General features: G+C 61.1%; 4 protein-coding genes across 6 annotated transcripts; 2 read left to right on the top strand and 2 right to left on the bottom strand.

The window, feature by feature from the left end:
* Positions 1–85: 85 nt before the first annotated feature.
* On the bottom strand, positions 86–8,814 carry LOC135303574 (aldehyde dehydrogenase family 3 member B1-like). Of its 2 annotated transcripts, XM_064425557.1 has the most exons (12): positions 8,680–8,814; positions 6,252–6,766; positions 5,958–6,167; positions 5,445–5,607; positions 3,220–3,330; positions 3,012–3,132; positions 2,806–2,891; positions 2,529–2,610; positions 1,977–2,363; positions 1,630–1,796; positions 1,356–1,455; positions 86–279 (listed from the first exon to the last, which is right to left on the bottom strand). In XM_064425557.1, exons 2-12 carry the CDS (start codon positions 6,467–6,469, stop codon positions 86–88), a joined length of 1,839 nt encoding a protein of 612 aa, XP_064281627.1. In that variant the 5' UTR covers positions 6,470–6,766; positions 8,680–8,814. The 2 variants fall into 2 exon arrangements, with proteins under 2 accessions (XP_064281627.1, XP_064281626.1); XM_064425556.1 differs by lacking the exon at positions 8,680–8,814 and having other exon boundaries at positions 6,252–7,013.
* UNC93B1 (unc-93 homolog B1, TLR signaling regulator) lies at positions 7,510–11,654 on the top strand. 2 transcript variants are annotated; one of them, XM_064425559.1, is made up of 12 exons: positions 7,510–7,543; positions 8,229–8,330; positions 8,413–8,554; positions 8,636–8,789; positions 8,866–9,027; positions 9,092–9,227; positions 9,307–9,400; positions 9,480–9,604; positions 9,672–9,854; positions 9,924–10,197; positions 10,432–10,550; positions 10,636–11,654. In XM_064425559.1, the coding sequence occupies exons 2-12, from the start codon at positions 8,247–8,249 to the stop codon at positions 10,900–10,902; spliced, it is 1,740 nt and encodes a 579-aa protein (XP_064281629.1). In that variant the 5' UTR covers positions 7,510–7,543; positions 8,229–8,246; the 3' UTR covers positions 10,903–11,654. The 2 variants fall into 2 exon arrangements, with proteins under 2 accessions (XP_064281629.1, XP_064281628.1); XM_064425558.1 differs by lacking the exon at positions 7,510–7,543 and adding an exon at positions 7,849–7,875.
* MAX (MYC associated factor X) lies at positions 11,637–14,749 on the top strand. Its single transcript, XM_064425568.1, is given in 7 exon segments — positions 11,637–11,870; positions 11,872–11,919; positions 11,922–11,984; positions 12,163–12,189; positions 13,128–13,235; positions 13,436–13,565; positions 13,938–14,749. Coding segments are annotated over 7 exon segments (780 nt in total). The 5' UTR covers positions 11,637–11,651; the 3' UTR covers positions 14,123–14,749.
* A 239-nt stretch (positions 14,750–14,988) lies between these two features.
* Positions 14,989–20,329, bottom strand: FNTB (farnesyltransferase, CAAX box, subunit beta). Its single transcript, XM_064425561.1, has 12 exons — positions 19,133–20,329; positions 18,311–18,375; positions 18,083–18,155; positions 17,764–17,855; positions 17,331–17,477; positions 17,177–17,260; positions 16,504–16,590; positions 16,299–16,428; positions 16,084–16,216; positions 15,878–15,989; positions 15,678–15,792; positions 14,989–15,181 (listed from the first exon to the last, which is right to left on the bottom strand). The coding sequence occupies exons 1-12, from the start codon at positions 19,211–19,213 to the stop codon at positions 15,071–15,073; spliced, it is 1,230 nt and encodes a 409-aa protein (XP_064281631.1). The 5' UTR covers positions 19,214–20,329; the 3' UTR covers positions 14,989–15,070.
* Positions 20,330–20,438: the final 109 nt, after the last annotated feature.

Below are 20,438 nucleotides of genomic sequence, written 5' to 3'. Positions count from 1 at the left end.
GGGGAGCGTGATGAAGAGGGGGAGCAGGACAGTCCCAGTCCTTCCCACTGACTCCGTGGCATCTTCAGAGCAGGGCGTGGCAGGCTCAGAGCAGGGTGCAGGTGCCCCTGCGCTTCACCTCGAAGGTGGTCGTGAGGAGCCCCAGCTTCTGCTGGGTGTAGGGCGGGTAGCGCGGGCTGTTGAGCGTCTCCAGCCCCATGCTCCGGTGCAGGCAGCCCCGGTGGTGGCAGAAGGTGTCAAAAGTGAACTTCCCATGGTATTTTCCCAGGCCGCTGTTCCCTGGAACACACAGGACAGGTCCACGCTCAGGACAGGACTCTGCTCCTGATGATGCCTTTTCCAAGCATCAAAATGAGGGGAAAAGACACCTGCAGGATTTTCTGAGCAGCACAGACATGGTGGAGGAATTCCATTTTTCCAGTGCCTCCTCCAGGTATAGGGATGCTCAGTCCAGCTCAGCAGTTTGGGGGCCCCAGCGTCTCCTTTTACCTGCCTCCATTTATGTACACAAGCTTTGCTGGGTTCTGCAAGCCTTGATTTCACTCCATGATGCTCCACTGTATCTTCCCACAGCTGGAGCTGTTCGCCCTTCTTCCCAGAACTCTAAAAGCCTGGAGCCACATTGGCAACACCAGTTTTCCCAGTTCCTGTGGCTGCTTTAACTGGAGCTTAAGAGCCCAGTGACTTCCGTGGAAGCTTTGGTGCCATCTCACCCCAATGACTTCAGCCCCTCCACCTGCTCTAAAGTGGCTTTACCTAATAATTGAAGGTGGTTGGTTTGAATCATTCCCAATTAAGATAAGTTACGGAATAGGAAGTACAAAAAATTGTTCCCTGAGCCACAGGCAGGTGAGGAATTAATTGTCTGGGTGTTTCATTATGTCTGACTCAGGTGCCGGCCCTGACAGAGATGCTGAGCAAGGGTAGCACCAAATGAGGGGACTTATCCCAGAAATATTTTAGGAAGAGATCAAGTCATGGGGAAGTATTCTGGGAAACAACATTCCTGTATTCCTGTATCCCTGGACCTTGCTGCACCCACAGCCCAGGGCTAAGCAGCCTCACTTTTCACCTGAGAAAGCAAAAACTGGTGCCTCTGGAGACCAAATATTTCTTCTTCTCCAAGGAGGATCTCTGAGATCCTGTAAGAGGTTCTCCAGGTTTTCATAAGCATTTTGTTCCTACTATTTTGTCCTAAAAGTTGGAATGAAGGTACAACCTGGCTCCTGAGGGACATAAAGGGATCCAGCTGAGAACCACACAGGCTGCAGGAAGAAACTCACATTCCTCACCATGGCTCAGGCCACGGATCACACCTAGCTCCCAATGGCCAGGAGTGGGGATTTTGGACCTACCAATGCCTCCGAAGGGCAGAGAGCTCAGTGTCAGGTGCATCAGGGTGTCATTGCCACAGAAGCCTCCGCTGCTCGTCCGCTCCAGCACCTGGTTCACTATCTGGGGGGGAGCAGAGAAGGTAGATGAGGGGCTTGCACTTGGCAAACATTACCCAGTTTGCCCATCAGATGTTCCCAAAGGGTTATGGCTCTAAAGACCCTTCAGAGCACGTCCTAGGGCTCGTGGAGGTGGTGCCTGACTTCCCTCCCCACTTTTTCTGCCCCACAGACACACCTTGCTGTCGCAGGAGAAGGCATAGACAACCAATGGCTGCGGCCGTGCGTTGATGAAGTCAATGGCTTCATCCATGTTGGCGATGACGACGATGGGCAGGATGGGCCCAAAGACCTCCTCCTGCATGGCAGGGTCTGAGGGCAGCACATCTGCCAGCACCGTGGGAGCTGCGGAGAGGAAACCAGACAGCGTCAGCCGGGCACAGAGGTGGGAGATCAAACCTCCCCTCAGGACCCATTTTTAAGCACCCCTATAACTCTTTTCCCTCTAGAGCCTCCCCTCTGTATGCAGACCCCCTGAAAACCCCCAATGTGCTCACCAAGGTGTGAGTGACCCCCAAGCCTCACCGATGTAGCGCTCGGCCTCGTCCGTCTGTCCCCCGATGGCCACGCGCCCGCTGCCCAGCAGCGCCCGCAGGCGCTGGAAATGCTTCTCACTGACAATGCGGCCGAAATCCGGGGATTCCCGGGGGTTGGGGCCGAAAAACTCGGTGATGGCCTCGCGCAGGGCGGGCATGAGCTTCTCCTGCATCTCTAAGGTGCAGAGCAGGTAGTCGGGCGCGATGCAGGTCTGGCCCGCGTTGAAGAAGCGGCCCCAGACCACGCGCCGCGCCACGTTGGTCACGTCACAGGTGTTGGACACATAGCAGGGGTTCTTGCCCCCCAGCTCCAGCGTCACCGGTGTCAGGTGCTTGGCAGCAGCTTTCATCACGATCCGCCCCACCGGGGGACTGCCTGCGGGCAGGGAAAACATGGATTGAGGTGGGAATCCCACCAGCCATCACACGGCTCTGGGGTCTGGCACTGCGTCCCACCAGACCTCAGATACACATCCCAGATCCTCCAACAGATCCTGGCACCACATCCAGTCAGGTCTCTGCTCTGTCCCGTGGGACATACCAGTGAAGAAGATGTAGTCAAACTTGTTCTCCAGCAGCCTGGTGGTCTCCGGCACGCCGCCGGTCACCACAGCAAAGCAGTCCTGCAAGGAAAGAGAAAAAATCCCCTCTTGTCACCATCTGCCCCCACCAACAGCATCCCAGGAATCTGGGACATTGGCTGAAGATGGAGGGAGGGGGTTCTGCACATAGATGGTGTGTGGGGATGGTGGGTGTGAGGCGGGATTGGGAACACCATGCTCTAAGAACAACAGACAAGGACAAGAAGGGCTTCTCACATTGTCCAGGTAACAGCTCAGTGTCTCAGCAACGAGCCTCTCTGTGTTCTTGGAGATCTCTGAGGGTTTGATGATGGCACAGTTCCCTGGGGGAAGATGAAGAGGACATCAGCACAGTGACATGGTGACAGCCAGCCCTTCTGGGGACGAGATCCCTGGGGAGACCCTGGCACTTCCAGGCCAGGGGACTGGAAGTTTGGGCTCACCGGCAGCGATGGCCCCAATGAGGGGCACCAGGAAGAGGTGGATGGGGTAGTTCCAGGGTGCTATGATGAGCACCACCCCGTAGGGGTCCTTGCGGATGAAGGCAGAGTCCAGCTGCATCACCTTCGAGGAAGAACATGACCTCAGCACTGCCTTCCCCACCAGCAATCCCTCTCCCCCACTTCCCTTTCCCCAGAGCTTCCTTCTTACCAGGTTCTTGTCCACATACTCATCCTTCATCCAGTGGGACAGGTTGTTGAGGGTGACGTTGAGCTCATTCTTGCAGAGGAGGATCTCACTGAAGAAAGCCTCGAAGGATGGCTGGGGACAGACATCACCACATCACTGACCCCATCACTGACCCTGTCACCCTAACACAGACCCCATCACTCCAACACCAACCCCATCACCCCAGGAGGCATCTCCCCCCTCTTCCAAACATGAATAGCAGGAGGATCTCTTCAGCAGAAGTTTCCATCACCTGTAACTCCTGGGGAATATCAGTGACCCAGAAATTTTATAAAAATAGTTACTTGGCCAGAAGGGAAAAAAAAAAACAAAAAAAAAAACAAAACAAAACAAAAAAAAAACAAAAAAAAAAAAAAACAAAAAAAAAAAAAACCAAAACTGAACATTTTCATGGTATTTAACAAATTCCTGAGCTCAGCACTGTGAACTGGCAACAGAGCCCCAAGCCAAAGGAATACCCAAGCAATGTCACCACAGCTCCTGAAGAGCTGGTCTTGGTGGAAGGAATCCTTACCACTTGGGTATTCAAGCTGGAAGCAAAGCCCCAAGCAGCCTTCCACTGCCCGTGGACAAAAGCTGCACCTTAGTTTTAAGTTTAGTCAAAGCCTTAAGACTTGACTAAAGGGAAGTAATAAGAACCACAGCTTAATTAAACCCCTTGTGATGGAGAAGTGGGTCCTCTTGATAGCTGCAGAGCACAGATTGGGATCATATCATCCTTGCAGGAGAAGTGTGAAGACTCCAGGGATAGCCCAGCAGGCTCAGTGGAGCCCCTTCATGACTGTGGAGAGCAGGGGGAGCAAAGCTCCTGTGCTGCAACATCATATTTTAGACTCCTCCAACCCAAAACCACCCCTGGATTGGAGTCTTCCTCCCATCCCCACACCACTTTGGGGTTGGGAAGGCTGGTTGCTGATTCCCAGGATCTTCCACCACCAGGAGACCTTCAGGTCCCCAAAATGCAGCTGCCAGGAGGTGCGAGGACCCTCTTGGAAGCGAGGGCTCAGCAGGCACATGAGATAGTGGAGTGAAGCAACGGGGCCGTTCTCAGCCCAGCATGACTATGGCATCAGCAGGATAAGGAAGATGATGGTTCATTACGAATTTTGATGGGATACAAAGGTTGTGAGATAGGCCATTAAGTCTGAGGTCATCCAAGTGCCACCAATCATCAGCACCAGAGAGGAACCGGCACCGCTGGGGGTGAGACAACACCTCAGCTACGTAAGAGCAGGTGAAGTGTCCATCTAGCTATGAGGGCCCGGCTGCATAACTAGCTCATTACTGGACAACCGGATCTAATTAGGCGTAATTAGGAAAGATGATTAGGACACACTCAGAGCGCTGATGCCTATCAAGGCCTGGCTGAAGGAGAAGGCCTTGCCTCCAACAAACAAGGCAATTAGGAGCTTTGGGAGATGGCAGGACGTGGAAAGACATTGCTGAGGGCATGGGCCCCTTCACTGATGCCGAAGAAAGAGGTGAGGATTATCTCATGGAATCCTGGAATGGTTTGGGCTGGAAGAGACCTTGAAGCTCATCCAATTCCATCCCATCATGGGCAGGGACATCTTCCACTAGCCCAGGTTGCTCCAAGCCCCATCCAACCTGGCCATGAATGCTTCTAGAGATGATGAGGTGCAACCACTAGAATTATCCATAGTGTGGATGCACCCGCTTCATCAGCAGATCATCCAGGAGCTCCTGGCATGCCACAATACCCTGAGCCATATCCAGAGCCCTGCCCATGCCACCGTGCCAGTGAAACCAGTCCCTTGGAGGCCCTGGGAGGAATGTGCAGTGCCAGCACGTTGCATAATGCCAGTAATCCTGGGCGTGCCAGGCTGGCCAGGAGCACCCCAGGATGTGGAGGTCACATGGATCCCCAGGATGCAGATCAGAGTGTGAAACACTCCCACCTTGGCAGTTCACCGACAGGGCCTTTGCCTGGTTTCAGGACACCAGGGATGGGATCAACAGCACGGTCCCTCCACTCTCCCTGGATCTGCAGGGATCCAGCACTTACAGATGCACCAGCCTGGGAGCACATCAAGGGGGAATCAGGATGCCAAGGAAGGGACACCCCTGTGCCCAGACCCCCACAAGGATGCAATACCCAGACAAGGGAGTATGAAGGACTTCAAAGATGTGATGCCAGTGGCCCCCAATTCCCAGCCCCCTCTTACCTTGCCCATATCCAATTCAGTGGCTTCCAGGATCTCCTGCTTCTTGTCATCCAGGAAGCGTCCCAGAGCCTCCAGCTGTGCCACGCGGTATTCCAGGGGCCGCGTCTTCCCAGAGAGCCAGGATGCCCGCAGGTGGCTCACCAGCCCTGCATAGGGGTTCCCACTGCAGGGACAAGGCTGTTAGAGGGGACCCAGCTCCATTCTACCTCCCCAGAGCCTCCTGTCATCCCAGATCCATGTTATCCCATTCCGGTGTCCAGCTGGACTCCAGATTCCCTGGGGACAGCGCAGGTAGCCCGCACACACCTGTCTCCCTTGCTGCTGGGAGCAGCCCAACACGGCACCATTCCCTGCAGATCCCGTCTTCTCCCTTGGGCCATGCTGGGACATGGTGGCTCACAGACCTCAGACTTTTTCCCCACCACCAACCTGGGGTCCCTGTTGTCCTGGCACTGCCACAGCTTCCCCTGCCCACCTCCCAGTCTCCCTCCTGCCCCAGCCCCTCGCTCTCACCACGGAGTGCTGCAGACCATTGGCACCGGCCCCTTCCCGATCCCGCTGCCTCCACTGCACCCAGCAGCTTTCCCAGGATCTTTGCCAGGATCACTGCCCGTGCTGCTGCACTTGCCGCAGCCCAGGAGCTGCTGCCTGGGGGGCTCGAGGGCCTGCTGAATGCCAAGCTGTTGGAAGGAGCTGCCGGTCTCCATGGAGAGCGTGGTGGCCCTGGGGAGAGACACCGCGTGGGTTATGCCAGGATGGAAGTGCTGGGGATGCCGGCTCGATCCCAAGAGGAGTCACCCACGGCACCTTTGAAGGGCGGCTTGGTGCTCGGGGCCGTCCTGGTTGTGGGGTGACTCAACCCAGGGCAGCTGCCGGAGGCCCTGGGAGATGCCTGGGATTCCCGGGATAATCACCATCCTCTGGACACTGACGTTCCCAGGCTGCCCTGCCGATGTAGGGTCACCTACGGGGACCTCAGGGACAAGACACCCCCAAACCCGGGGGGCAGAGCTGCAGTCCCCCATCTGTCACCCTCTCCCTCTCCATGCCCAGACACCCACCGTTCCTTGAGGGAACACCCCCTGTGCCCCACAGCCCCCCAGCACGGGGGGTGTCAGAGGGGCACCATGCAGGGAGTGCCAGTTTTGGGGACCCCACAGTGCTTACCTGGGAGCTTGTGTGGAAGCTGGAGGAGCGCGAGGCCAGGCAGGCACTGCTGAGGCTTGGGGTGGGGGTCCCTAAATGCTGTGGGGCCGGGCCCCATGGCCAGGGGCGGGAAGGACGGGGCCCCGCCTCCATGGGGCTGGCAGTGGGGACAAGGTCTGGGATGGGATAGGATGGAATGGGACCTCCCCTTTGGGATGGTGGAACTCCCATGGCCACCACACCACCACCATGAACCTTGACCCATTTGGACCCCACAGACACCCCTCATCCTGCTCCCGTGACCACCCTGACCCATGGGGTTCCCACAGACACCCCTCATCCCATTTCCCAAGGGTTCCATGATCAATAGACACCCACCATGCTGCTACCATGACTACCCTGACTCACAGGGATCCCACCAACACCCTCATCCTGTTTCCCAAGGGTTCCATGATCAATAGACTCCACTCATCCTGCTCCCAGGAAGGGCCCTTTGCCCCAGCACCCAGGGGTGGCTCCCATTGCCTGGGGTGTGGGGGACCCTCAGGATGGGTGTTGCCCCTGCCCCACTGCCATGACCCTCCTGGGGGTGTTCCATGTGTATCCCCCCTATCCTGCAGAAACCAGCACCCTCCCAAGAGTCCCATCTCAAGAATCCCCCGCTACCGGCTGGGCCAGATCCTGCCCCGGAGATGTCACCCCGTCCGCCCTGCCCAGCCGTCCCCTCGCCCTGCCCCGGGGCACCCCGCCGTGCCACGCACCCGGGCACCTTCCCGGCCCCAGCTTTGGGGTGACACCGGGGCAGGCACGTGCCCTACACCTCCCGACTGGGATGTCCCCCCGCCCTGGCACTCTGGCACATCCCCCGGAGCGGGAAGGGGAAGCGAAAGCAGCAGGGCGCAGCGCCCATTGCCACGGGGCACCCCGAGGAGGCAGCACCCACGCCGCGGCTGGTGGGAGCGCTGGGGAGGCCGGGGGGTCACAGGGAAGCGGAGGGGGTAGGGCTGGGTGCCGTGCGATGGGGGAGCAGGGGGTGCTGTGCGGGAGGGGAGCAGGGGGTGCTGTGCGGGTTGGGGCGCGATGCGCGCTGCACAGGCCGGGGTGCTGAGAAGGGGCGCGGGTGGGGGGCGTGAGGAGGGCGGGCAGGGACCGGGGGGTCCGGCAGCGGGGCGGGGGGGTCCGGGATCGGCCCCTTTAACCACCTCCGTCCCGCCCGTGCTAACCGAAAGAGGAAGAAGCTCCCGCCCCGCCCCGAGGAGCTCCGGCACGGGCAAGCAGGGCTGGGGTCGGTGTGACGGGGCGGGGGGGCTGTCAGGAGCCTGGGGTGCTGAGCCCGGAGGTGCAGTTCTGGGGAATTCAAAGCCGGGTAGGGGGCACGGGATTCGGGGGTGCAGGATCTGAAGGTGTAGGGGTGCAGAACACAGGGGTGCAACCACGAGTGCATGATCTGGGAATGCAGAGCACAGAGGTTCAGGGCTTGGGGATGCCGTGTGCATGGGTACACGGTGCTGGATGCAGTGGTGAAAGGGCTGGGGGTGCTGGGCATGAGGTCTGTGTGTGCAGGTCACAGGGAGGCAAAACATATGGGTGCAAGCCTTGAGGTGCCAACAGGGTCCCTCCCACCCTGACACCATCCAGGGCCCTCCGGAAGCACCGATGGAGAAGGACATTGACGGCTGCCAGGATGGGGCCAAGACAGTGCCAAGTGCCATGCTGGGCACCGAGGGGACAGATTCACAGGTGAGACCAGAGGGACACCCGTGGGGGGGGAAGCAGGCCCGTGGTGGCCATCCCCAAGGGTGACAGCTGGAATCACCCACAGCTGGATGATTTTGTGGGTGCCCACCCCGACTACAATGAGGAGGAGGAGGAGCAGAAGTACTATCGCCGCAAGCGCCTCGGTGTCATCAAGAACGTGGTGGCTGCCAGCCTGGCTGGCACCCTCACCTACAGCGTCTACTTGGGTATGGGACCTCCCAGGGACCCCCAGAAAAACTCGGGGTGTTCAGGCCATGGGGTGACCACCCCTGGACCCTCCCCACCAGGTCTGCTGCAGATGCAGCTGATCCTTCACTACGACGAGACCTACCGGGAGGTGAAGTACAGCAACATCCGGTTGGAGGACATCGACCGCAAGGTGCTGATGGGCATCAATGTCACACCCGTGGCGGCGCTGCTCTACACGCCCATCCTCATCAGGTACGGCCCCGCCGCGCTCCCGGCCAGCACGGCTCCCTGGCACGGCCACCCACCCACCCGCTCCTTGCCCCGGCAGGTTCTTTGGCACCAAGTGGGCCATGTTCCTGGCGGTCGGCATCTACGCCCTCTTCGTCTCCAGCAACTACTGGGAGCGCTACTACACGCTGGTGCCCTCCGCGGTGGCCATTGGCATGGTGATCGTGCCCCTCTGGGCCTCCATGGGCACCTACATCATGCGGTAGGCATCGGGGCGCGGGTGGGGTGTGCACGGGGTGCCCGTGCTGACCCACTGCTCCACGCAGGATGGCCCAGAAGTACTATGAGTACATCAACTACAAGGAGGAGCAGGAGAAGGAGAAGGAGAGGCAGCGGGCGCCGCGGGACGCCTGCAACGCCTACATCATCATCTTCCAGACTGTCTTCTACTCCTGCTTCCACGTGAGGCCCGGTGGGGTGGCTGGGATGGGCGGGGCAACACGCCAGCAGCACTGAGTGTGCCCCCCTCTACATCCTTTAGTTGAGCTTCGTCTGTGCTCAGATGCCCATGGTCTTCTTCCTCAACAACTACCTCTACCAACTCAACCACACGCTCTTTGCAGTGAAGCACTGCGGTGAGGCTGCGGGCAGGGCACGGGGCGGCACCGGGAGCCCCCCATTTGGGATTAACCACGGCCTGTGCCCCTCTGGCAGGGACCCTGAGCCACGGCACGCTGCCTGGTTTCAACAAGACGGTGCTGCAGAGCCTTCCGCGCAGCGTCAGCCTCATCATCGTGGAGAGCGCGCTGATGGCCGCCGCCTTCCTCGCCATGCTGGTGGTGAGCGCCGCGGCGGGAGGGGACAGGGAGGGGCTGGACGATGGCAGGACCTGAGCTGACTCTGCAGGTGCTGGTGCTGTGCGGCGCGGCGTACCGGCCCATGGAGGAGATCGACATGCGCAGCATCGGCTGGGGCAACATCTTCCAGCTGCCCTTCAAGCACATGCGGGACTATCGCCTGCGGCACCTCTTCCCGTTGTTCATCTACAGCGGCTTCGAGGTGCTCTTTGTCTGCACTGGATTTTCCCTGGTAGGATGCGTGGTGGGGTGGGAGGTGACGGAGCGGGGACAGGCGGCGCTGAGCCCGTGCTCGCTGCAGAACTACGGCGTGTGCGCCCTCGGGCTGGAGAGGCTGGCGTATCTCCTCATGGCCTACGGCTTCTCCGCCTCGCTGTGCTCCAGCCTGGCCCTGTGCATGCTGCGCCTGCGCCGCCACACCCCGCTCCTGGCTGGGGCCTTCATCCACGCTGTGCTCCTGGTGACGCTCTTCTGCTGGGCGCCGGAGCCCCGGCACCTGGCGCAGGCGCCGCTGCTCTACAGCATCGCCGCGCTCTGGGGCACAGGCAGTGCCCTCAACAAGACTGGAATCAGCAGTGAGTAGTGGGAAGGTCCTGAAGCAGCTGCTGTTCTTGCCAAAATGCCTTGGTGTTCCCCAAAATAGCCTGGGTTGTCCCAAGTTTTTCCACGCATCCTCTCCTCATGTCCCCTGGCACCATGAGTTTGTGGTCTCAGTCCTCAGATCCATGGGACAGACTCACTGTGATTGTCCCCCATGCCAAGGGGACGTGGCACAGGAAGGGCAAAACTGATTCCGGTCTCTGCCACAGTTCTCCTGGGGATGTTGTACAAGAAAAAGGAGCGCCAAGACTTCATCTTCACCATCTACCACTGGTGGCAGGCCCTGGCCATCTTCACCGTCTACCTGTGGTCGGGGCTGCCCATGAAGGCAAGTCCCAGACGTGCCCCAGCCCACTCTGAGACATCTTTGGGGACACGCCCCCAGGCCCATCCCCAAACTCCATGTGCCGCAGGCCAAGCTGTCCATCATGCTGCTGACGCTGGTGGTGGCGGTGGGGACATACCTGTGGATGGAGCAGAAGGTGGCGTGGAACGTGGAAGTGCGGCTGCCCCGCATCCCGCGCCCGCGCCACAAAACACGTGGATACCGCTACCTGGAGGACAACTCGGATGAGACTGGCTCTGACGGTGACGGGGACAAGGAGGATGATGACAGGCAGCCAACGGAGGCCACCAGGCAGGACGAGCTGCCAAAAGAGGATGGGGAACAGCTGGGATAGGGACAGCCTGTCCTGGGCCCCATCCTGCTCTTGGTACCTGAGGGGGTTCCACAGCTCCCCCCAGGTGGGCCCAAAATTCTGCAAACCCCCTCAGGTCAGGCTTGCAGCCCCCCGAGCTAAGCCTAAAGCCCCCAGGCAGCCCAGATCCCCCCACACTGACTGACAGACCCCCTAGGTCAGGTCCACAGCCTCCAGCTTGATCTACAGCCCCCAAATTGTGGTACAGAAACCCCCAAGTTGTGGTACCACAATTTGGGCCAGGCAGGCCCATAGCCCCCCAAATTATGATGTAGTTGCTCAGGTCAAACCTGCAGGCTCCCATTCCAGCCCCAGAGCCCCCACACCCCAATCCACAGCCCCTCACACAAGGCTCACGCCCCCCAGGCAGATCCACAGCCCTCCCAAATTTGGCCAAAGCCCCGCCAGGTGAGGCCCACAGACCCCTGAGCAGATGCACACACCCTCTAGCAAGGCTTGCAGCCCCCCACAATGTCCTGCAGACCCCCAGCACTCCCGTATTAGCCTGCATCCAGACCTCACAGGGCTACCCTGGAGCCCCAGGGAGATGGACACCCTCCCAAACCGGCCCAGCCCTTCAGACCAGACCCACACGCGCCCCAAACAGACCCTGCAGCCCCACCTAGGTTGTCCCGGAGCCCTTCTAGCTCAGCCTGCAGCTCCCCAGGCCAGCCCCGCAGACTTGCCGACCTATCCCATCCCCATTTTCCTTCAATAAACCCCCTCCCTCCATGGCCTTGGCCCTCACCTCCTCCATCCTCCGGCCGCGCGCCCTCAGCGTCCCCTTCCCCAAGCGGAGACTACAGCTCCCGGCGTGCCGCGCGCCGCCCCGCGCGATGCACGCCGGGAGTTGTAGTCTCCGCCACGTGGAAGACGCCTCCATCTCCCCACTCAAACCACAACTCCCGCAACCGTTCGCGTCGCCCGGCGCCATCATTGACCCCCCCCTCCCGACTTCCGCGCATGCGCGGTGCGGGCTGTTGTTGTGGCGGCGCGGCCCGGCCCGCGGCTTCACCCGGGCGGGAGCGATGAGCGACAACGATGACATCGAGGTGGAGAGCGACGTGAGTTGGGCCCCCAACCCCGGGACAATCCCTGGGCTAACCCCCCGTGGCTCTTCCTCACATCAGGAGCTCTGGGAAGGGGGTAATGTTTGGTTTGTGTGTGTTCTTCCTTCATATGGCGGCGCCCCCCCCCACCATCTTCTTCCTCTTCCTCCTCGCCCGGGTCGGGGCTCCTCAGGAGGAGCAGCCGAGGTTTCAGTCCGCGGTAGGTCGCTGGGGGCCGCCCCGCAGCGCCCCCGGGATCGGGAGCACGTGGGCGGGGGTGTGAGGGGGGCGGGATTTGGGGAGGGGGCTGCGGGAATGGGGAGCCTGGGCGGGTCCTGTGGGGATCGGGGTGTTCCGTGGGGTTGGGGGTCCTTTCGAGGGGAACACGTCTGTGGGGCTGGGATCTTCTGGGAGGGGGGCTGTGACATGGAGAGGGATCTGTGGGGATGGGGGTCTTGGGGGAGAAATGTGGGCTTGGGGGGATCTTGGGCTTGGGATCCCTGTGGGGATGGGGTTCTTGGAAGGGGGGGACACCAGAAGGGTTGGGGGTCTTTTGGGGAGGGGGGTTGGGCTTGGGGAGGCGACACCTCTGGGCTTGGTGGTCTTATTTGGCTTGGGGTTGTGACACAGAAGGGGATCCATGGAGTCATGTCTTTTGGGGGGGCAGCTGGGTTTGGGGGTGTCCTGTGGCACTGGGGGTCTTATGGGGGGAGACACCAGTGGGGCTTGGGGTTGCGTGGAAGAGGATCCAGGGCTCTTTAGGGGAGGGGGAGTGGGGTAAAGCGGGGGTGTTGGGGGGCGTTACCTGTGGGGCCGAGTCATTTGGGGGCACAGGAGGAACAACACCGGGGGCTGACAGAGGGCACGGGGGGAGCTTGTGCCTGGCTGGCTGGGGAGCAGGGCAGGAGGTGACCGTGTTCCAGGGGGAAAGTGCTGTAGCCACCCCGGGGCCCGGAGCTGCCCCGGCAGCAGGAAGCTGGGGAAACCGAAAGCACCGGGAGCCGCCTCCTTCCCACGCCCTCGCGGCCCAGCCGGAGGCGTCACGGCCACGGAGCCGCCCTGGGCGCTCAGCTGAGCTCCCGCAGCGATTCCCAGAGGGAATTTTGGGGGTGCAGGTGGTGGCCTCCTCCCGGTGCCACCCCTGTCCCCCACCCCCAGGCCGATAAACGGGCTCATCACAACGCGCTGGAGCGCAAGCGCAGGGACCACATCAAGGACAGCTTCCACAGCCTGCGGGATTCCGTGCCCTCGCTCCAAGGAGAGAAGGTGAGTTTATGGAGCGTGCTGGGAGCATGGACAGCACCCACCCGTGGTCCAGGCTCCTCACTTTGGGACATTCCCGAGGCTCTCTTGTGCCACAGGAGTCCCCAGTGAGGAGCAGAGCCAGGGTGGGATGAGGCAGGTGAAATTCCAGTTCTCCTCCCTGGACTAGGTCTTTATCTTGCCTCTGGCTTTTCCCACTATTGCAACAGGCATCCCGGGCCCAAATCCTGGACAAAGCCACAGAGTACATCCAGTACATGCGCCGGAAAAACCACACACACCAGCAGGACATCGACGACCTCAAGCGGCAGAATGCGCTGCTGGAGCAGCAAGGTGGTAGCTGAGATCTGGCTGGACATGGGGTCTGGCAGGGGCTGAGATCCAGGAGTTGGGGCCTGGCAGGCTTTGGGAGCCAGGATCTGGCGTCCAGTAGGGTTTGGGATCCAAGATACAGTGGGGGCTGGGGTTTGGCAGGTGATGTGATCCATTAGAATGCAGGATCTGGTGGAAGCTGAGATCCACGAGGAGTTGGGATCTGGTGGTGGGAGCTGGCAGGACCAGAGTTTGGCAGGGTCCAGAATTCAGTGGGAGCTGGGGCCTGTCAGGATCTGGGGTCCGGGAGAGTTTGGGATCCAGCTCCTGTCAGGAGCCGGGCTGCAGGCAGGGCCAGGCCCGGGGTGACACGGTGCCGTCTGTCCCTCACAGTGCGCGCGCTGGAGAAGGCCCGAGCCAGCGCCCAGCTCCAGGCCAGCTACCCCGCGGACAACAGCCTCTACACCAACCCCAAGGGCAGTGCCATCTCCGCCTTCGACGGCGGCTCCGACTCCAGCTCCGACTCGGAGCCCGACGAGCCGCAGAACAGGAAGAAGCTGCGCATGGAGGCCAGCTAGGCCCCTCCGCCGCCCCCCGGCCCGCGGCAGGACTCGCTCCCTCCGCTCCTAGAAGCTCTTGGACTGCAGCTTCCCAGCCCTCCCCGGCCCCTTCCCTGCTCCCAACGCGCCGGCCCCGGGGGGAGCCGGCCAGGCCGAGCAGAAAGACTTGGGGGGGTCAGGGAGACTCCCCCGCCAACTCCCCTCCGCTAGCGACCCCCCTCCCCTTCCCTCCTGGTTTTATAGGAGCATTTCTATTTATACCCGGGGACCAGTGCAGTCCAGAACGGGGAGGAGCCAGGCAGCCCCCCCCAAAAAAGGAGCAAGCACTGGGGGGGGATCTCCCTATTTATTTTCTCCGTGTGCAACTCCACCTGCCCGAGTCGGCGGAGCACAGAGCCAGGCTTGGGGGCTCCTTCCCCACTCCTCCTCCTCCTTCCCTCCCTTGACCCTTCCCAACCTCCGTGGCATTTTCCGAACTCCAGTGGCCCGTCCCTGCCCCGTAGGTGCCCCTTTTCCCCCCATTTTGATGCCATTCCATGGATCTAAGGTATGTTGTACATACTGCCCAGAGTTGTCTTGCAAGTTAAGGCTTCCCTTTACTATAAGACTATAAATAATAAACAAAAAAAGCCAAAATTCCACTTATTTTATCTTCCCCCGTGGTTACCGTGTGTTCTTGGAATGGGGGAAGTCGGTGCCACCGGATCCAGACGTGGCATCACCTCCTGCCCCGCATCCCCGGGGCCACCAGCACACGGCGGGCGTGACTTCTGGTTTATTGATGCCAAAAAGCTCTGCCGGAGCCCGTGTCCCACCTCGGCTCCGGCCAGGATGGCAGCAGGACACCCGGCCTGGAGCAGGCTGGATTTTGGTATTGCTAGCACCCTGAGCACCGTGCTCTGCCTGGCCAGGCCGCCGCGGGGATGGGCTGTGCCGCTCGCAGCCCGAGCCGGCAGCGGGACCCCCCTACTGGGCAGCGGGTGCCACATCCAGGCTGGGCACAGGATACTGCAGGAAGTGCATCACCGCCCTCACCACCTTCTCCGGGGCAATGTTGTACACAGGGTGTGTTGCCTGCTGTGGGAAGAGAGAGGGGTGGGGGATGTTAATCATGGAGTCCTGGAATGGTTTGGGTGGGAAAGGACCTTAAGGATCACCTAGTCCAACCCACTGTGCACAGGGAATTTCTGCTATCCCAGGCTGCTCCAAGCCTGGTCCTTCCTGGCCTGGGACACTTCCAGAGATGGGGCAGCCACAGCTTCTCTGGGCAGCCTGTGCCAAGGCCTCAGCACCCTCACAGGCAAGAATTTCTTGCCCATATCCCATCTAAAATTCCCCTTTTTCAGTTTGGAGCCATTCCCCCTTGTCCTATCACTCCAAACCCTTGCCCAAAGCCTCACTCCAGCTCTCTTGAAGCTCTTTATGCCCTTGAAGCAGCTCTAAGCTCTCCCTGAAGCCTTCTCTTCTCCAGGCTGAACCCCAGCTCTTTTCACTGCCATTGGATCTGCCTTTCTCAGTGCTGTGGAGCACTGGAAACACATTCCTGCCCTCCCCAGCAATGCCTAGCACTTACCAGGCAATTCTCAGGGACACCCAGGACCACCTCATTGTGGAGATCTCCACTTCCAAAGTGCTGTGCAATGGCCAACCCACTCAGACAGTAGCAGGTGTGGTAGAAATCCCGGGATCTGCACGCAAAGAGATGCTGGGATGCTGAGGGGGCATCTGGGCATCCCTGATGCCAGGCAGCCCTGTGTTTCCCCCCACACTCACTTTCCTGGCTTATCCAGCAGCCCCCCAGCTGGGCACTGGCAGCACAGGAGAATGTATTCCTGCAGTGCCAGCTGGTCGAACATCCAGTGTGCCATGCTCAGCGCTGGATCGCCTGGAAGGGAAACCCAGAGGAGAAACACCACAGAAGGTGTCAAATCCCTCCAGATGCCAGATTCTGGGGACAGAGGAAGCCTGTGGCAACTCACCCCTGGCATGGAGTGCCCGATGGAGCAGGGGCAGGAGCCCGGCTTGCCAAAAGGAGTAGCACCCATCCACCAGCTTGTTGCAGCGGCCCTGGAATCCGCCCTCGAAGCGCATCTGCCGCCCGGTCACCCAGTGCTGCGGGGTGATGGGAACCAGTGTGGGACCAAAGCTCCCCGGCAGGATGAGAGCCCCAGGATCCCAGAGAGGGGTCACTCACCAGCAGGCTCCGGAGGTTCAGCAGATGTTCCTGCTTGAGGATGACCAGCGCGGCCACGCCGCAGAAAGTGTAGCCACCGTGCGCCTCCATGCCCGGCACGCCGCCAATCCCACCCTCCCAGTTCTGGCACCTGTGGGAGCAGGGTCAGGGCAGCAGGCACGCCAGGAATGTCATCCCCTGTCCCACACCTGTCCCCAGATCTCACCTGGCAATCCACTCGGCCGTCCCAGCGAAGAGCGCGGGTGTCAGGATGTTGGTCAGCGAGGCCACTGAGGCGGCGCAGTAGGCGCTCCTGCGGGAGAAGGTGCCCAGAAATTCAGGAGACAGGTGCTCAGGGATGTGGCACTGGCACCCCAAAGTGGCACCAGCTCCCGAAAATTACACTGGCTCCCCAAAACAGCACAAGGTCCCTGATCCAGCACTGGCTCCCTGTGACGGCACCCTGCCATGGCAGTAGCTCCTGTCACTGATCCCCTGCCATGGCACCAGCACCCCAAAACAGCACTGGCTCCCCTAAACTACACCTCCCTATGGCACTGGCTCCCCCAAACAGCACTAGCACTCCAGTGTGGCACCAGCCACTCCCCAAAACACCACCAGCTCCCCAAAACTGCACCCTGCCATGGCACTGGCTCCTCAGAATGGCACTAGCTCCCAGCATTTGCTCCCCAAAAGTAGCACTGACTCCCCAAAACTGTACCCCTCATTAGCAGTGGCTCCCCACCATCGCACCAGCACCCCAAAACTATACTGCCTCCCAAACATCACCAGCTCCCAGCACCAAATCCGCAGAATGGCACCAGCATCTGCTTCCAGCGCTGGCTCCCCAGAATGCCCAGGCCCCCCCAAAACAGCCTCCCCACGCAGCCCTCACCCACCTGACATCCACCTCTCCACCCACGTGCATGAGGAAGGAGCCATCCGGCTGCTTCAGCGAGTGCAGGTATTCCAGGAGCTTCTGCCTGCAGGAGCCAGTGGCAGTGAGAGGGGGGACACGCACCCGGCTCCCCCCAGCCCCCCGGGGCCCCGGACCTGTCGATGACGCCGAAGGCCTCCTCGGTGCCGATGATGCAGAGCGCGTTCACCGCGGCGTAGGTGGGGGCCAGGTGGGGGTGCTGGCCGGGACCCCCCCCAAATCCGCCCTGGGGGCTCTGGCACCGCCTCAGGAACTGGCAGACGCTGCGGGAAGGTGGGGAAGGGGCTCAGCATCACCTGCGTGACCCCGCTGGGGTGGCGCAGCCCCTCCCAGCCCCGCGAATCCCCCCCGAGGTCGAAGCCGGGGGTGTCACCCTCCCGTCTCCGTCGTCACGAGGAAGCCGCCGGAAGAATGGGCGGCATTGACGGTGGCAGGGAGACAAAGCGCTCCTTTGCTCCGGGGACGGCGGGAGGTGGCACCTCCGGAGTCACGCGGGCGGCCGGCAGCGACAGCGGCCACGGTGGGGTCCCCCCAGCTCTCCCCACTTACTCAGAGGCCACGGAATCGGGAATGGGCTCGTCCAGCAGCTCCAGGCTGTGCAGGATCCAGTAGCAGAGCCAGGGGCGGCTGGCATCCAGACACTGCAGGGACAGAGGGGACTGTCAGGGAATGGCACCGGACACGGCAGGAGCAGGCAGGCCAGAAGAACCCCCAGAGCATCGCTGGGATGAGCGTGGGCACACAGGGAATGCTGTGTGCACTCTGGGGCTGGCAAACCCCCGGCAACCAACAGCCCTGGTGACAGCGCCAGGGCGAGGGGATCCCCCCAGGCAGTGGCTCCAGGTGGCACATCCGGCATTCCTGGTACCTCATAGGCTTCAGTGAGCTGCCGGAGACCTCTCTTCAGGTAATGGAAGTGCTTCTCCCGCTGCAGGACGTACCTGGAATACAGAGAGGGCAGGATGAGCAGGCAGGGTGGCCTGAAAAAGCAGGGGACAGTGGCAGGAGGGGCAGAATCCTCCTGCAGCACCCACCAGGGTCAATGGGTCTTTTGGGATGGGAGTTATTTGTGGTTATTGGGAGTTCTGACACTCACTGTGAGGAGTGATGGTTTGTCTTGTAGGCATCATAGACCTCCTGCACGATGTCCTCCACCTTGGACTTGTCATGAAAAAAGGGAATAAAGACTATGGTGACCTCTGGGAAGAGGCTCCACACATCCCAAACACGATCCACACCGAGCCCCGCAACTTCCACCTCATCCCAGGGGTTCATCTGATTCACAGCCCCCTCTCACCCAGTAAAACCAAAGCAGGAATTCCCAGGAGCTTTGTGCCCCAAATTATGCCAGAATCCAGCACCATCCCGTGCTGCTCTACAAATCCAGCTTGAGTTTGGTCTGTCACAGAAAACACTCTCCTCCCGCTCACACTGGGATAACTGCGGACTTGGACACTCTAAGCCACGGTAATCCCCAAGGAAATACCCCGGGATCAGCCTCAGGGGTGAGCAGGGGCCGCATTCATGGCTCTGCCAGGGCACAATTGAGCAAGAAGAACCCCGAGGATTGGGAAACCCGGAGTCGCTTTTTACCCCGTCCCAGCACCCAGGGGAGCTGCCAGGGGCTGGGCCAGGACACAGGGATGGAGGGGAGAGGCTGGCTGCCCCGGGAGCCCTCACCCTCCCCCGGCTGCCGTGCCCCCAAAACACTGCTCACCGCTGGGCTGCTGTCACCGGGGCTGTGGGGATACCGGGATCGGGATCACCCTCTCCCACGGCAGCCCCGAGCCCCGGCCCAGAGCCGCCCGGCACCCTGAACCGCCCTTCCCCGGCAGCCCGAAGCCCAGCCCCGCGGCAGCCCGGCACCCCGCACGCCGCCGCCCCGGCACCCCGCGCTGCACAGCGCAGCCCCCGGCACCTGCTCGGCGGAGGTGCAGGTGCGCAGCCCATCGTCCCGCAGCCGCCGCCGCCCGCCGGCGCCGGGGGCCGCTCCCGCCATGCTGCGGCCGCGGGGGCAGCGGGCGACGGCGGCCGGGAGGGGACGCGCGGGCGCGCGCCCGGCCACGCCCACCGCGCCCAACCACGCCCCTCTCCGGGTGACCACGCCCCTTCTTTGTTGGGCACGCCCAGCCCCGGCGCGCGTGCGCGGAGGAGCCACCACCACCCCGGTGCCGCTGCGTCATCGCGGTGTGACGTCATTTATTGCATCATCATAGAAACCGCGGGTTGGGCTGATATGAGCCTTAAAACCCATCCAGTTCCACCCGTGCTGTGGGCACAGACACCTTCCGCTGTCCCAGGTTGCTCCAAGCCTTGTCCAGCCTGCCCTTGGACACTTGCAGGGATGGGGCAGCCGCAGCTTCTCTGGGAAATCCACCCCGGTGCCTCACCACCCTCACTGTAAAGAATTTCTTCCCAATATCCAATCTACACCTCCCCTTTTCCACTTCGGAGACATTCCCCCTTGTCCTGTCACTCCATGGCCTCATCCCAAGTCCCTCTCCATCTCTCTTGGAGCCCTGTAGGAGCTGGACAGGGCTCTGACTCTCGCTGGAGCCTTCTCTTCCCCAGGCTGGGCAATCCCAGCTCTCCCTCAGCCTGTTCTTCGCCCTTGGAGGATTTCTGTGGCCTCCTGCTCCAGCAGCTCCCTGTCCTTCCCGTGACAAGGAGCCCAGGGCTGGGCACGGTGCTCCATCTGGGGTTTCACCCGAGTGGGGCAGAGGAGGACAATCCCCGCTCACCTGCTGTCCCTGCTGCCAGTGACACAGCCCAGGACGTGGGCGGCTTTCCAGGGCTGCCAGCACACCTTGGCAGGTCCTATCCAGCCTCTCATCTCCCCACGTTCCTCTCCTCTGGGCTGTTCTCCATCCCACCACCCTCACCCTGCGCTTTTCCTGGGAATTGTCCTAATCCATGTGCCAACCCTGTCCTTGGCCTCATTTACTCCCACGAGTAAATGACAGGAAAACCTGGACAGGAAAACCTGGACAACCCACCCTTGTCCAGGTGCTGCTGGGTGCCATCCCATCCTCCCTAAGTGTCACCAGTTCCTCGTCACCCCAGTGTCCCCTGCTGCACCCCTTTGTCCCCTTCCCAATCCCGGGTACATCCCCGCTGCTCCCCCGGTACATCCCGTGTCTCCCACCTCCCGCTTTCCAGAGCATCCCAAACACATCCCACGGCGCATTCCTGCCTCCATCCCCCGTTCTCTCCAGCTCTCTCCT

The sequence above is a fragment of the Passer domesticus genome, chromosome 6 (assembly GCF_036417665.1).
Source record: "Passer domesticus isolate bPasDom1 chromosome 6, bPasDom1.hap1, whole genome shotgun sequence".
Classification (NCBI taxonomy): Eukaryota; Metazoa; Chordata; class Aves; order Passeriformes; family Passeridae; genus Passer; species Passer domesticus.
This window is presented reverse-complemented; position numbering and strand designations above follow the sequence as displayed.

What these genes read in the sequence shown, in the direction of transcription:
- UNC93B1 (XM_064425559.1), top strand. Translation starts at nt 8,247, where the DNA reads ATGGAGAAGGACATTGACGGCTGCCAGGATGGGGCCAAGACAGTGCCA. An exon ending in CCGAGGGGACAGATTCACAG is followed by an intron (nt 8,331 to 8,412) that starts GTGAGACCAGAG and finishes AATCACCCACAG; the next exon opens with CTGGATGATTTTGTGGGTGC. An exon ending in CTTTGCAGTGAAGCACTGCG is followed by an intron (nt 9,401 to 9,479) that starts GTGAGGCTGCGG and finishes CCCCTCTGGCAG; the next exon opens with GGACCCTGAGCCACGGCACG.
- LOC135303574 (XM_064425557.1), bottom strand. Translation starts at nt 6,469, where the DNA reads ATGGGGGACTGCAGCTCTGCCCCCCGGGTTTGGGGGTGTCTTGTCCCT. An exon ending in ATGGTCTGCAGCACTCCGTG is followed by an intron (nt 5,608 to 5,957) that starts GTGAGAGCGAGG and finishes TTGTCCCTGCAG; the next exon opens with TGGGAACCCCTATGCAGGGC. An exon ending in TCTGCCCTTCGGAGGCATTG is followed by an intron (nt 280 to 1,355) that starts GTAGGTCCAAAA and finishes TGTGTGTTCCAG; the next exon opens with GGAACAGCGGCCTGGGAAAA.
- FNTB (XM_064425561.1), bottom strand. Translation starts at nt 19,213, where the DNA reads ATGGCGGGAGCGGCCCCCGGCGCCGGCGGGCGGCGGCGGCTGCGGGAC. An exon ending in GGTGGAGAGGTGGATGTCAG is followed by an intron (nt 16,591 to 17,176) that starts GTGGGTGAGGGC and finishes CTTCTCCCGCAG; the next exon opens with GAGCGCCTACTGCGCCGCCT. An exon ending in CTGCTGGATAAGCCAGGAAA is followed by an intron (nt 15,793 to 15,877) that starts GTGAGTGTGGGG and finishes CTTTGCGTGCAG; the next exon opens with ATCCCGGGATTTCTACCACA.